At 40.3% G+C, this 14,801-nt stretch overlaps 1 protein-coding gene across 1 annotated transcript in view; it reads right to left on the reverse strand.

The window, feature by feature from the left end:
* Positions 1-14,801, reverse strand: part of aadac (arylacetamide deacetylase) — a 29,561-nt gene that overhangs the window by 2,941 nt on the left and 11,819 nt on the right. Inside the window, exons 2-5 of the mRNA XM_034866938.1 lie at positions 7,213-7,380; positions 5,840-6,068; positions 5,232-5,301; positions 3,568-3,739 (exon numbers count right to left, since the gene is read on the reverse strand). Of these exons, the coding sequence (XP_034722829.1) occupies positions 3,568-3,739; positions 5,232-5,301; positions 5,840-6,068; positions 7,213-7,353 (612 nt within the window). The 5' untranslated portion in view covers positions 7,354-7,380. The remainder of the gene's footprint in view (positions 1-3,567; positions 3,740-5,231; positions 5,302-5,839; positions 6,069-7,212; positions 7,381-14,801) is intronic.

Genomic DNA, 14,801 nt, shown 5'->3' on the forward strand with positions numbered 1-14,801 from the left:
TACATCTTACCGAGATCTCCCTACTTACTAGGACCGTTGTTCAAACTACAGATTAGACTTTCGCTTAGGGACACAAAAAGTATAGAAGCAGATAGAGAGACAGCTGCCGCTGTTAACTCAGATTAAACAGTGCTAGACAATGTTGATCAAATGTAACACTAGACTATAATTGTATTGCCTACTTCCCACTATAAATATTTTCAGAAATATATTATAATATAGTTTGGCTGAAATACTGCCATTTGGAAAGGGAAGTGGGCGCCATGCTGTTTCCTGTATTGCAGGGGTCATCAACTATATTTGTCAGAGGGCCAGAATTTTACCAGACAGTCTCCTTGGGGGCCGGACCCTTAAATAAAAAATCAAATTTTGGTATAACATTTTGATTGATGTTTATTGTTAATACTTTTTCCATTTCATTACAAAACTGAAGGCCTTCATGAGTCAGGTTCCTATCACCTATACCAAAGACCACCACCAGGGGTGATAGATATTTTGCCTCAACTCAATTAAGTCAATTTTACTTATAGAGCACTTGAAAAACAGCACCGAGGAAGTGACAGGAAAGGGTCTCTTAACAGAGGTAAAATGGCACTCTCAAAGGCTATGAAACGCAAAGTTGATATTGAAAACAGGTCCTTCAATGATGACTGGACTGAAAAGTACGCATTTATCATTCCAACCTTCCGGAATACCTCACCAGTATGCCTTATTTGCAACGAAACTGTTGCTGTTGCAAAAGAATACAATCTGCGCCGTCACCACCACACTGATTACTGAGAAGAGACTCAGTTGTTGCTGCTTTTAGTTGCTTTAATAGTGTAGACTAGGCCTACATATTTTCTCTGTGATCCCCACAATTTTGGAATCCAGTCGCGGGCCGGATCAAACGGCTTGGCGGGCCGCATTCGGCCCGCGGCCCGCCAGTTGATGATCACTGCTGTATTGCAAAAACAGAGCATGAAAAAACTTTGATGGAATGGTAAAACTACGCAGCACTGGCCAAATATATTCCAAGATTATATTACTGTATTGCCCTTTTCTCGCCTAATTACTTTTTGAGACGTTTTAGCTTACCGTAAACTGTAAGGCAATGTTGTTTATTACCGCCAGCCGCCATATTGATTGTGTGACCTGCTTGCAATAGGCTTGTTAAAGATGAGCCAGGCTTGCGCAGAATCCATCATCAGCGATCGCTGTCCAATGCCTGCCAGTTAGATTTGTGTTCGACTTGCTCTGACGTCATGCACACATAGGCAACGATAACAGCAATTTTGAGACACAGGCAGAGCAGTTGCTTTCCACCGTATGTAAGACCCAGGCAGACCCTGGGCATGCTGGGAAACGCCTGGCTCTCAGCTGATTGGTTCAGAATCTACTTTTATTTAATAAACGTTTTATTGTTTTTGACTTGGAGGGATTTTAATTGCTATTTGTCTGATTTAAAGGTGCCACGGCATGATAATTTCACTTTGGGGTTTTTCAACATTAATATGTGTTCCCCCAGCCTGCCTATGGTCCCCCAGTGGCTAGAAATGGTGATAGGTGTAAACACAGCCCTAGGTATCCTGCTCCGCCTTTGAGAAAAAGCAAGCTCAGATGGGCCAATCAGGAATCTTCCCTATATCTTATCATAAGGGGAATGGTTACCTCCCCTTTCTCTGCTTTGCCCATTGGAATCTGGTCAAGGCCACACCCCCACCCTCCACCTTCACCCGCTTCTCTACTCCTCATTAGCATGTACAGACACAGAAATGGCACATACTGAGGAAAGCTCATTGTGGGACTATTTTGTAGTGGCTGTAGTTCTGCACCAAGGCTTTTGGGAAAGAGGCTTCAGATACAGTATTAGGGGACCACTAAGGCCTATATAAAAGAGACTTCAGATACAGTATTAGGGGACCATTAAGGCCTATATAAAAGAGACTTCAGATACAGTATTAGGGGACCACTAAGGCCTATATAAAAGAGACTTCAGATACAGTATTAGGGGACCACTAAGGCCTATATAAAAGCATCCAAAAAGCAGCATGTCATGTGACCTGTAAAGGCCGGTGTGGCGCAGTGCATTCTGGTTGTTGAGCAAGAGGGAATACAACAGCCCATTTTCTTTGTTTTCTCTGGCCATGTAGCACCAATTAAAAATATTTTTACGCTATTCTACTGCATTGAAAGACCAGCTTTGTATTCATGTATTATTCCAGCGATAAAATACTTATGTAAGCATCTTTCCTGATTGGTCAAAAACTAAAAACTAAATGTAAAAGGGAAGAACATGACCTGTGTTTAGGTAAGAATGGGCTGCAAAACAATTCCCTTTATGAGAAAAATGACAAAGAGGAGGAGTAAGAGCAGTAACTTCCCAGGGAAAAGCCATGTCCCATGACAGTGGATCATGGGGTCACCCTGAAGGCAGCGTGAGCCAGTGAGTGCACTAGGTCTTTGCTTTGAAGCAAACAGATCCCTATCTAGCAGCCTGACGTCTGACTCATGATATCAGTGTTGTCACCAAACGTCTGCTTAGCGTGCCCAGAGACATACTGTCTGCTCCAGCACTGTGTACGCCTGGAAAGTGAAGCATTAATGTCAGCTCCTCTTAATGATGCAACACCAGATGTTTTCCATGGCCTTAAATAGTGATCTTTAGGGTCAAAGGGTAGTGCATCTGACTCCAACCCCCCTACAGCGTTACTGTAGGTGCTGGGTCAAATGGACTGTGTGCGAAAAGGCCCATGTCCTGGAACGAGCCATCAGATTGAGTTCATCAAGGTAGAACATAGCTAGAATTATGCTTCTGCAAAGATATACGCGTCAACAGCTTTAGTGCTTCAGCTAGCATGTTTTTGCAGCGGGGGAAAAGTGATAACATTTGGTGCTCCATTTCTTCTGGCTTTATACTTGACATGAGCAGGTGAGTCCGTTTTCTAAACCTATTCCACAAGTATGAAGCTTAGAAGCAACAATAACAAATGTGTGATATCAAGTGAACTCAGCCTTTGCTTTTTCTTGGCCAAAATGAGGTTAGGACAGAGTTAAAACCTTTACAAGACTGAAGTGAAGCAACTTATCACGGTGGCGCCAAGCACTGCTCTCCCGCTGAAGCCAGGTCACCATGGTCTTACAAATATGTATTGTTTTCTTACCCTGTAACTTAAAAACTCCCTCCTGTAAGACCCCAATCATCATTGTTTTTCTTTATTTTTCTCCTTCTGTTATTTGAAATGCCCAGCTCCCCATGTTCATTGATGTTAGTGGTGAGTGGTCTCAGGTTAAGTTATGGCACCCACAGAGTATAAACAATTATAAAAGCCCACTAATTAATATAAATCCGAGAAATTTGCTTAAAAGCAATCTCATTTCCTGCTAAATAGTCAAAACAACTACCATAGCAGATCACTATTGTTCACCTCAAACCCAACACAGAAATAATGTTCTTTTGGTTCAGGGTAATACAATATTATGTATCAAAAACTGGCTGACTAGCCTTGCCTTATGTCACCTCTTCATACAGTTATTTTTCGATATGTAAACCAAAAAAATGAAGCCAACACTAAACAGATGCAGTACCTGCTGGGAGACCGCAGCTGCCAGGTTCCCTCCAGCACTATCCCCAGACACAGCAATGCGTCCTGGGTCCACAGAGTACCGGGCCAGCACCCCCTTCTGGAGGAAATGTTTAACCACATGGTATACGTCCTCATATGGGACCGGGAAGTGGTGAGCCGGGGCAAGTCGGTACCTGAAGAAGCAGAACGTTTCAGATTAGGACTACATTTTGAGTCATAGTAAATACACATAAAAACCTTTCTAAGGGGAAAACCAGATCTTCAGATTAAGATAATAGTGCCCATGCTTTTTTTTCTAAAATTAGTTTAACACATTTACATGTTTGGGAGAAGAAAATAGGTGTATACAAGTTGGAGCAACAGAAAGATGCTCATCTAAGCTGGAAATTATACATTTATTTGTCAGAGTTATCACACTACATTGACTTGTTTAGCAACCTCTGCTCAGGCAACATTAACACTACTAAAGTTTTAAGAGAAAATGTACAAATTGACAATTTATCTTAATACAGATTAATTTATAACAATCTGTTATTTGTGTAAAAATGCCAGATTTAGCAAATGACTTTATTCTCTTAAAAATCATCTTCTGATCATCTTCTATATATATATATATATATATCATACAAAGGTGGTAAAATAATGACACATAACTTTCTCTTAAAAATGTTCTCTGGAAATGTAAACCTGTAATCAAAAAATATGTTTGAGTAGCAATGTTTTTGTTATATTCAATCAACAAAATTGATGAAATAGCAAAACCCTTTAATGTATGGACTGTCTTGAGCCACTACTAATGTTTACACTAACATTACAACCAGGTATGCATTACTGTACCTAATTGTGTTTTAGACCAATAAAAAGTAATTTTCACTCAACCACAATGGGCTACAGTAAACCACAGGCTTCTTAAAGGGTTATAAACAGTGACACGTCAATTAATTCAAATACTGAAAATGCCTCAAAACAACTGTGAACTGCACCTATACTATTGAAATAAATTGCATGTTCTAAACTGTTTGTTTTAATATATGAACAAAATGTTAAACATGGCTGACTTTGAGATTGTTAAATGCTGGAATTACTCATTAAACCCTTTAAAATTGCACACAGGAATTCACTTGAGGCAGAAAAGGCAGTACCCCCCACACACCAGACTCCAATACTTTGATCCACTCTACCTCCCACTGTCAAATCATGTGCATTATGTCATCAAGCACAAACTCGTAATACACACTAAAATGAAAGTATGACTTGGTGACGGAGTACTGGTATTTCACATAACTGTTTGAAAAAGCTGAAAAACTGTGAGTAGTGAGTTAGATGATAGCAAGTGGGTTTTGGCAAAAGGAAGTTACAGTAGTGAGAGAGAGTTAGGGCCGGAAGTGCCAAAGAACAACAGTGAGTGCAGCTTTGACAGGGAAAAGCCTGGTAAGACCCAGATGAAAACCTGTTAGCTTCACTCTACTGCATCCTCACTTCCATCTAGCCTGTGACTAATGGAGGAGGACAGGCACATATGACAACAGAAAATTGTGTGAGTGGCTAAGAGAAAGAGTTGGGGGAATAGTAGAACTTAACTATGAATAATACAAATGAAACAGCAGTTCTGGCAGTATATTACAGTAGCTGCATGTAACTGCCTATGAAATATGAAATACTTACTCGACAGAAAGAACAACTGCATCTAGATTAGTGACAATTTTTCTGGCCAGTAGATCATATGGACTCATCCCTGCATAGACAGAGAAGACAGACAGATCAGAACAGAGATTCTAAAGCAACACAAACCACCAAACTATCGGCATCCGAGGTAACACTGCGTTAACAGAGATGAACATGCCATCAAGTACTGCGCTATATCCTGACAAGATGTGTGATACTGTTATTGTTCGAGCTGTTCAACAGATTGCAACAACAGCATGAGATGTGTCACACTGCATGTCATGTGTAAATTTACATTTTGGATTAGCAAGTGCAACCACCCTCTGAGGTTCCCCCCGCTCCACAGACGGTGTGTTTCTTACTCAGGAAACGGCGGAAGCTTTGGGGCTTGTTTTCGATGGTTTAATTATTTATGATCTAGTCATAATAACTGACACACGGAGTCCATACAAAGCTGTAATTTGTGACATCCATTTCAGAGTACTTTTCTCATTAAAATTTGTAGAATAACTGTGAAGAACACATCATACACTTCACCCAGTGTGAATACTGTATGTGTGTGTAATTCTGTGTGGTAAAGAAGAAGACAGGCCAGCCTTTCAACTTACGGGAACTACCCAGACACCATCCTCCACCGTGAAGGTATATCACAGCTCTCTTGAGCTCAGTTTCACCGCCCCTCTGCTTAGGCTGGTACAACACCACCTCCACTCCATCAAATTTCTCTTCTGTCACCTTGACATGCTCGTCAGAAACAGGCACTACCTTTTCAGCCAGAGTGATGAAGTACATCACCCCCATGTAGTCCTTCAGCCCCAGTAATTCACTGAGGTCTGCCTGGAAAGGGAAGCAAAGCAACAGAATGAGAGAGGTAGACAGACACAGAGGACTGAGTATTACATCTCATACTGTACCTACTAATCTATTGCAGGCTGCATCCTATGCAAACTACCACCTTGACCAAAGCTCTGAATATTCAAAACAGAAAGGGTTAAGATGCTAAACTATGTGGCTATGAAGTAATACAGAAGGATAGAGGGACTCCAAACGTTGCCTGGTAATGTCAACCGCCCCTTAGTTATTTATTTTAAGATGTCATAACTAAATGATAAGTTATTAAAGCATAACTCGCACTCCTATGTCTGATGATGAGGCAGGCAGCGGGTGGCTGGCATTAGGCCAATCAACTGATGCTCTTCTACTGTCGCCACAACAAAGTCATCCACTCCCGGCTCTTCATGCATACGCTCAACAACACAAAATTTAATATCTTACTAAAATAATTTGTTTCATGTTGAAATGATATTGAATCCATCAGAATTGATGAGTCTGAACACTGTTCTTCCTATCCAAATATGTCCTGTTGTGTTAAAGGCAGTAGCCTGCCCTTGCGTTTCATGATAAATATCTTATACTCATACTACTGCAACCCCTTTCTAGGTGTAGAATTGACTAAGTATATTGATCTTGTAATGGTGCCCAAAGTGTAGTGGAAAAAGAAAGAAACTACTCATATTTATGCTAGTGTTATAGCCATATATGACTTGGTGTGTAAACCAATAAAGGGTCATTTTAGTCGCACAGTTAGGGCTAGTGTAAACCCCAGAAGCCTTATGGTCCTAAATAGATCTGAGTTTCCTTAATAGGATCTAATATTAGAACAGGTGAGCAGGACTATACAACACGTGGATTAGCATCTGACATAATCTGATATAACAAGCATGTATATCCACATCAGCAAAATACAATACACCTTTAACCTGCCACTTTCCCCAAGACAACTAAGCCATGTTTCATGTTTTGTTATTTGATACATGGCTACATTAATTAATCACGTAATAAACTGCAATACCAACTACGTGTTCATTCACCCAAAGTGCTAGATAGCCTATTCTAAAGGGAATTATTTCTAAAAGGAACCATCAGTACCAGCAGACCTAATGTCAATATAGCTTGCAGTAATGAATAAACATGTCCTTACCAGGTTGCTGAGACTTCTGAAAAAAGAGTTGGTCAGCATGAGTTTCCATCTCTCTTCTATCTCCTCAGGAATTGGCTCATAAATATAATAAGCGGTAAAAGAGCAGAGAGCGACGAATAAAATGATGCTTCCAAACCTCATTTTACAACGAGCGTCCCCAGCAACTGACTGCAGGGTACAAACACAAACAGGCTCTTAGCTGCAGCAAGTCACTCCGGTGCGCGAGAAAGCTTACGCTCGGAATTAATTTTGGATCCAGACCAGCTAAATATGACAGCACGTGGTGTCATTTGATCGGCGTTATCGGCGTGCATGTTCGGAGCTTTTCTTCCCTGCTCGTGCGCACACAATGCATGTCCGTCTCGTGGAGCCGGGGAATTACTTTTAGCGTCAGTGATATGGAGACAGGAGCGCGCACCCTGTGTAGGACCGTCCCACCTTGGCCCACACTGCAAATTCTTCAGGTGCCTCCTCAGCGTGCACAGCTTACACAACGCCCGAGGGAACTTCATGCCAAGATACAACTGATGCTTCAAAATCCTAGATTCTGAAGCAACGGTGGCCCGTGCATCCAACCTTGTATGAACCACTGTTTGCACGTAAAATTTTAAATTAAAAGAGGGTTTATCGTGATTCCTTCCAAGAGGAAATCCCTCCAGATCCATGCAGTTGATGCACAAATTGTCAGCTGTGCACCCCACGAGACGCCCAAGTCTGTGCTAAACCCCTAGACTGTTAATATTAGGCCCACAGTCAACGGCCAAACAGCGTATTCTTGGGTATAAATTCTGTCCATCCGGTCACAGTCTCAGTGTGGCACATAACCGTGTGACTGCAGCATATAAAAGTCACTGCAGTGCAGCTTAACAGCAATGGTTGCAAGGCAGCCTTAGCTAATTTTATTATTGGTGACAGAGGCAGATATCGCGTTTCCTGCCAGGACCGACTGTCAGAGCAATGGGACTTTCCTGCTCTCACGTTTCCAAAGGACCCTGAAGAAATGAGCGGAATATTTCAGTAGGCTACTTAATATTTTTAGTTTGTTTAATGTCAATTGTGTGCCCATGTGTTCATGCAGAGGTAGGCCACAACATTCATGTAAAAAAAAAAAAAATCACATTTGTGTGGGAAACCGGTCCATAAAGGAGTGTTTTTGAGTCAGGCCCTTTTTAGTTTCTGCCTCCATTTCTATGGGGTACTGTTTGTAAAGCAGCTCACGCTGAAAATAACAGCAACATTATTTTACATTTAGCCTCAAACAATGTTTAAAAAACTGCAATGAATTTTTGGGCGTCACGTTTTTGCACATTTACAACAATATTTGTCAAATCAGAGATATTTTAAGTAGTTAAATACAAATATTAAATGTTACACATAAATGTTAAATGTAACACATGCATGTTAAATCTAACATCAATATTTAAGGTCTTAAATGAAGCCTTTGGTTTAGATTTACAACCTTGGCCTACGTGGGCTGTGTTTGGATACAAGGCGGTGAGTTTATAATGCCCAATAGTAGGGAGAGTGTTGTTGCTTTTGCAACCTTAATAGCACAAGAGAATACTTATGGAATAGAAATCATCTACACCACCAAAAGCCTCCACATGGCTTTCTAATATTATGATGTTTCTAAAAATAGAAGACAAAAAATCAAATACTCCCTTTGAGGATCACCCAGGCAAATTTTACAAAAATTGGGACCCATTCCTGGCTTACTTTGAAACTTCAAACTACTCTTCCCTCTTCATGAATGCTAGGGATGTAGGGATGGTAGAGCACAATGACTACATTATAGCTGTCATTATATAATAGAAGAAAGGTGGTTTTGTTTGTGTTTTTTTCTGTTACTTTTTTCTTTACTTTTTGTTTTTTTATCTGTCCTATTCTCGGCAAAATGTTTTGTTGTGGTTAGGATGGGATTGATAGAAAGATGTCTTTGACAGTGTAATGTAGCCTACTGTATATTTGGACCTTCTCTAAAACAATAAAAACACTTAAATCTAATTTAATTGTTAAATCTAAATCTAACTTTAAATGTTAAATCTAAATGTTAAAACTGAATTACCACAGCTGGTCGGTGGCTCTTGCCGGCCTTTATGCAAGCGAACATGACAGATCAGTCAAAGTGAGCCCCCCCTCATGGCTGGCTATAGTGGCTACAGGTCCTAAGTCCCGCACCATTCATAAAAGTGTCATTAAAATCTCAAAGAACTCTTTAAATACTGTTTCTCCAAATGTGTTTGTTATTTGAGGTAGTTATTATCACGATAATCCATGTCCAAGAGTCCATTTCCCCTGATGAAATGTTTTTCATTATTTATCTGACATCCTCAAGCTTTTATTTTGGTACTTCCGGTTAACGGCATTGTGAATTTTTTGTTTCACCCGACGCATTTAGCTTTAACATTGATATCTAGCTATAACATTTACATTTAACATTTAGCTTTAGCATTTAGATTTAACATTTAGATTTAACATTTAGATTTCAATTTATTTTTTTATTTAGATTCAGCATTTAGATTTATCATTAGGTGTAACACTTAATATTTGGCTTTAACTATTTAAAATATCCAAGTTGACAAATATTGTTGTAAATGTGCAAAAAAGTGCCCCTCAAAAATTCATACCAGTTGTTTAAACATTGTTTGAAGCTAAATGTGACAAAATGTTGCTGTTATTTTCAGCGTGAGTTGCTTTACAAACGGCACCCCATACAGTTCAGCCTCTTTCTCTAAAGCAAGGACAGACCCATATAGAAGCATGACGTATGATACAGGATTAATGTTACATTAAAGTGTTGTTGATTTGAAGAAGGCCTAAGAGCCGAATTGTCATCATAATAAATAGAGAAATGCATATGGAGCCAAAGTGTGCGACACTTTTTTCTTTCTTTCAATTCTACTTCCACTGATCAGCACCTCACGACAGCCCTCGGTGAGCATTACTCTTCTATATATTATGTTAAAGTAAAGCCACATTTGGCATATTAAATATGATAAAGGCCTATGATAGGTCAGTATGTTGTACATTTGTAGTGTATTTTTCTAAGTAGATGTACATAAGAAAACAATGAAAGTAGCTGACCGCTCCATGGGGGGAATTATGTAATAGAAACGCCACGCTATAGAAAATATCCGCAACAGTGTATTTACCATTCTCACATCTCAATACAGTAGTGACCTAACTACATGCACGCAAATCCAATATCAGCATGATGGTAAAGCAGTAGGCCCGGACACTAGAATACAATAAAAAATGTACTGTTTTGTAATTTCATTAATATTTACCTATCACTAATTTGTGGTAACGTAACACAAAACAACTTTACTGTCGGATCAGATGTTCAACCAGAGCATGATATGCAAACCTTATAGACCAATCCACACTCATTTGCCTCAGTGATCACTGTGATAGCCTTATCAATTATAGCAGCTCCTACTCATCATTGCACTAGATTGGAAAAAGCAGATTGTTGCACCAGCAACACACATTTCGCCTTTAATCCTAATGGCCTTTATTTTAATGAAATTAAGGAGTTAAATGCCTACGCTTAAAATTTGATTGACTAAAAGTAAGAGACTCCTTGTGATGAGGCATGGGTTAAGCTCAAGATAAAGACTCTGAGTTAAAAATTAGATGAATAAGGTGTCTGGACATTAGTTGGGCTTGTCTTCAGACTTCTCAGAAACCTGAACCAAATGCCTCCATGTTACTTTGTGTGAACCTCTGTGTCATGATCCTTTCAAACTTTCTCTCAGTCAAGTGGGAATCGGTAATTGGCTGGTATTTAGGAGCAGGCAAGTGTCTCCTTCCATCAGCCATCAAACTCTATTGCGATGCAATCTGCCGGATCCAGTGTGTGACGGAGGCATGGTGAAAGCCTCTCTGAGACTGATCACTGCTGAGCGGTAGAATACTAAATATCTTCTCTGAATATAAAATTACACTTCAGACGCTCTGGGGTTCTCCCTGGAATTCCCTCCCTACTTTTCGCCTCCAAAGATGGGCCTCCACTCAGCTTCTAAGGGAGACCACCTCGGTGGGTTACTAAATCTTTCATGGAGCCCTGTTCACGCTTTGCCTTTTGTCAGTTAGGGAGAACGGGTGTCGGAGGGTGCGTGGGTGAAGATGTTGTCTTTATCTGGGTGGAGCCATGCTGTGCAGTGCTATGCCACAAGGCTGCCCAGCACCCTGCTGTGTGTGGGGGTAGCTCAAGCAGATGTGAAACTGTCTGAAGACTCAAACAAGAAGTTTCAGTACTTTGTGAATGTGTGTGAATGTGTGTGAATGCATGTGAATGCGTTTGAATGTGTCTGAATGTGTGTTCATGCGTTAAGGTGTGAGTGCTTGGCAATGTTTCATTCCTTTGAGTGTGCACATTCTTGGGTTGAACACATCTACAGAGGCACATCAAATTCTTATAATTAAGGAACTCAATCCAGACCTCCACAGCCAATAATGAGTACGAGAGCAAACTTTCTTACTTTTTAATTTGCAGAGCCCTTTGCTGGGGCAAAGTCAACTGGCTGTGTGATGGGAGACATTTAAAGGCACTTGATTCTCCCTTCAGGCTGTTCACCATTTCTGTTTGGTTGTGTCATATCCTTTCTACATTTAGACATCTTACTCTACACATGAAGACAGGTGAAACTTAGGCCTCCCAAATTAGAACATTAGAACACTAAAACATGCATCAACCTTTTAGCAGAACAAGCAGAATTCCCTGAGAAGGACCACTTAGTGGGTTAGGGGGTACAGTATTTACTGTAGTCTTTTTAAAGACAGTTGCTACTAATCAGTCTCACTTTAGTATTTACATGTTATTTGTACATTAGGTGTGCCTATTTGAAGAAGTGGCAACACATTACAATGGGGGGGGGGGGGGGGGGGGGGGGGGGGGGTCCCAAACCTAATCCTGCTGAGGGCTCCCAAAGGTATATTTGCATGGCTAAAAATAGTCTTTGATGAATGCTGTTTACTCTTGTTTGATGTACTGCTCAAAACAACAGGACCCTGTTGCTTGAGGAAATTGTTTATCGTGTATTTATTTTTTTAAATCTATATATTTGTGACCCATTTTTAAAGATGTACATCCTCAGAGGGAATAAATTCACTTGGGTTCAGTATGAGACAAGCATTCTTGGATTTGGCCTTTTCATGAGATTTGATAATAAAAAGCAAAAAAATATAGAATAACATCAGCCCTATCCTTTAAATTGCCAACAGATAACAAAAAACACCACAAATGCCATTTGGCACAACAGATTAAAATAAATGAATATATAAACAATATTTATAAAAGTAATAGATTCAAAGTAAAACGTAGCCTAATTATTGTATGCTATAACAAACTATTCTTGAACAACGTCTAAGAACTACTCCAACACATTAAAATTGCTTAGTGGAAACCTTCACAGCTAATGCACAAAAAGGCCTAATGTTTTCTTCACATCAGCGGTTGAACAGTTAGAGTGCAGGAAAAATAAAGATTTCCATTATTAAAGAACTTTTGAACTTTTCGCCCAAGTACTACAGACACAATCGCTTGCAATTTCCATTTCCCTTTGACTTGAAGTATCCTTATCTGCTAAACAATTCTTATCCGTTAATCAAAACATGTCGTCTAGAAGATGAAACACCTGCTTTGAATTTTAATGGAGAATTTTTAAATGTTTAACTTTTAATGTTTTCAACATACTTCTTCAGCAGATGATCCCTACGTGACTAGTAACCAAAGCAGCATTAAGGATCTTGAGGTTTATTATTTCCACACAGTGCGTCATCATGATCATGGGACTGAGTGTAGGACACAGCAGTGGATAAGCTCTTTATCAGTAGTCGCCTATGTGACACTTTTGTTATAAGGAATGTTGGCCCCTCACCCCATTCCACGTGAATGTCTTATGTAATCATCGTGAATTTCTTATGTAATCACCAGACAAGGAAGGTGTTTGGACTTGGTTACACACTGAAAACTCATTTACATTTAAAGTGTTGGTAAAATAAACATGGTATAGGGCTATATCTTGATCATGGCTTAAACTTTGAGAAACAAAAAATGATTTGGGGATGATTAATCACAATTAATTGAATTAAACACAGCACTGCTTTTATGGTAAAAGCTAGCATCACCATGCTAACAATGCCAGTGGATATGTAAACCAAAGTACACGAAAATGTACCCAGCAGAGAAATTTAACTCAAAGTCGGCCAGGAGGCTTACTTCAATCTGGAAGTGATGGGTGGACCAACATCGCCATCCATAGATCCAAGCTACTAGCTTGGCTAAAATCCTCGTTCATTTGGTCTCTTGGTAATGGTGAGAAGTTTTTACGAAATTCTTTGTCATCATGCCTTGATCACCGTAAAGCCTTGTCCACCTGCCTAAAAGGTTATCTACTAATCGTGCAAAATTCATTAAAGGAACAAAATAAGGGGTTTTCCTCTTTTGGCCACTCAGGAGTTTTGGTTATATCTATTGTATAGTTTTCCTATCACTTCAGCTTGAATCTACGATGTATACTTCTTGGAAGATTAGAACTGCTTTATATCACATAAGCGCCAAAATGGGTTTCCTCAGAAGGGGGGCTGGGGTCTCCCTTAGAGATAAGGTGAGAAGTTCAGTCATCCGAAAGGAGCTCGGAGGAGAGCAGCTGCACCTTCGCGTCAAAAGGAGCCAGTTGAGGTGGTTCGGGCATCTTCCCATCATCTTGGGCAGGATTCCCCCTGGTTCCGGGCACGTCCAGCTGGGGGGAGGCCCCGGGGAAGACCCAGGACTAGGTGGAGAGGTTATATCTCCAACCTGGCCCGGGAACACCTCGGGATCCCCCAGTCGAAAGGGAAGTTTGGGGTCCCCTGCTGGAGCTGCTACCCCCGCGACCCGATACCGGATAAGCGGACGAAGTTGGATGGATGTGATTGTTATTTGATGTAAAAAGTAACTATAAGTGTCAAATAATGGAGTGGAGGGAAAAGCGCAACATTTCCTTCTGAAATGTAGTGGAGTAAAAGTATAATGTAGCATAAAATGGAAATACTAAAGTAAAGTATAGGTAGGGGAGAGCCGGGACGATTTAAACGCGGGACGGATGAAACATTCCAGTTTTCTCCGAGTCCAATGATGATAGACAGACTTCCTTAGGTCTGAACATAGAGCATGTTAACCTCCTCCTATCAGCCAAATATCTCCCTGTTATTTCCTTTTATCGCGGAGTTACAGCCGATAAACGTGTTTTGGTGGTCGAAAGTAAACTTCATTAGCGGTCATATTTTTTCGATTATTAACGAGTTTTTTTCATTTAAAGGTTTGACTACATGCTTATTCGGTAGACCAGTTAGTGTTCTCCACCCTCCCAGACTTTCATATTTCATGATTGCTTACATGAGAAGCAAAACAGGCTGTAAGGACATACTGTATGTCTACGTCGGGACGGTTGAAACAGCTGTTTCAACCCTCCCCGACCTGGCTGCAACTCCATGGATTTTAAGTAAAGGCACAAACATCTGTGTTTATACCATTATGTATGGAGGTGAGACATGGAAAATCAGTTTTAGAAAGATAAAAATATATTTGAGCCCACCAGGTGGGG

Source organism: Etheostoma cragini, chromosome 3 (assembly GCF_013103735.1).
Source record: "Etheostoma cragini isolate CJK2018 chromosome 3, CSU_Ecrag_1.0, whole genome shotgun sequence".
In the NCBI taxonomy this organism is placed as follows: Eukaryota; Metazoa; Chordata; class Actinopteri; order Perciformes; family Percidae; genus Etheostoma; species Etheostoma cragini.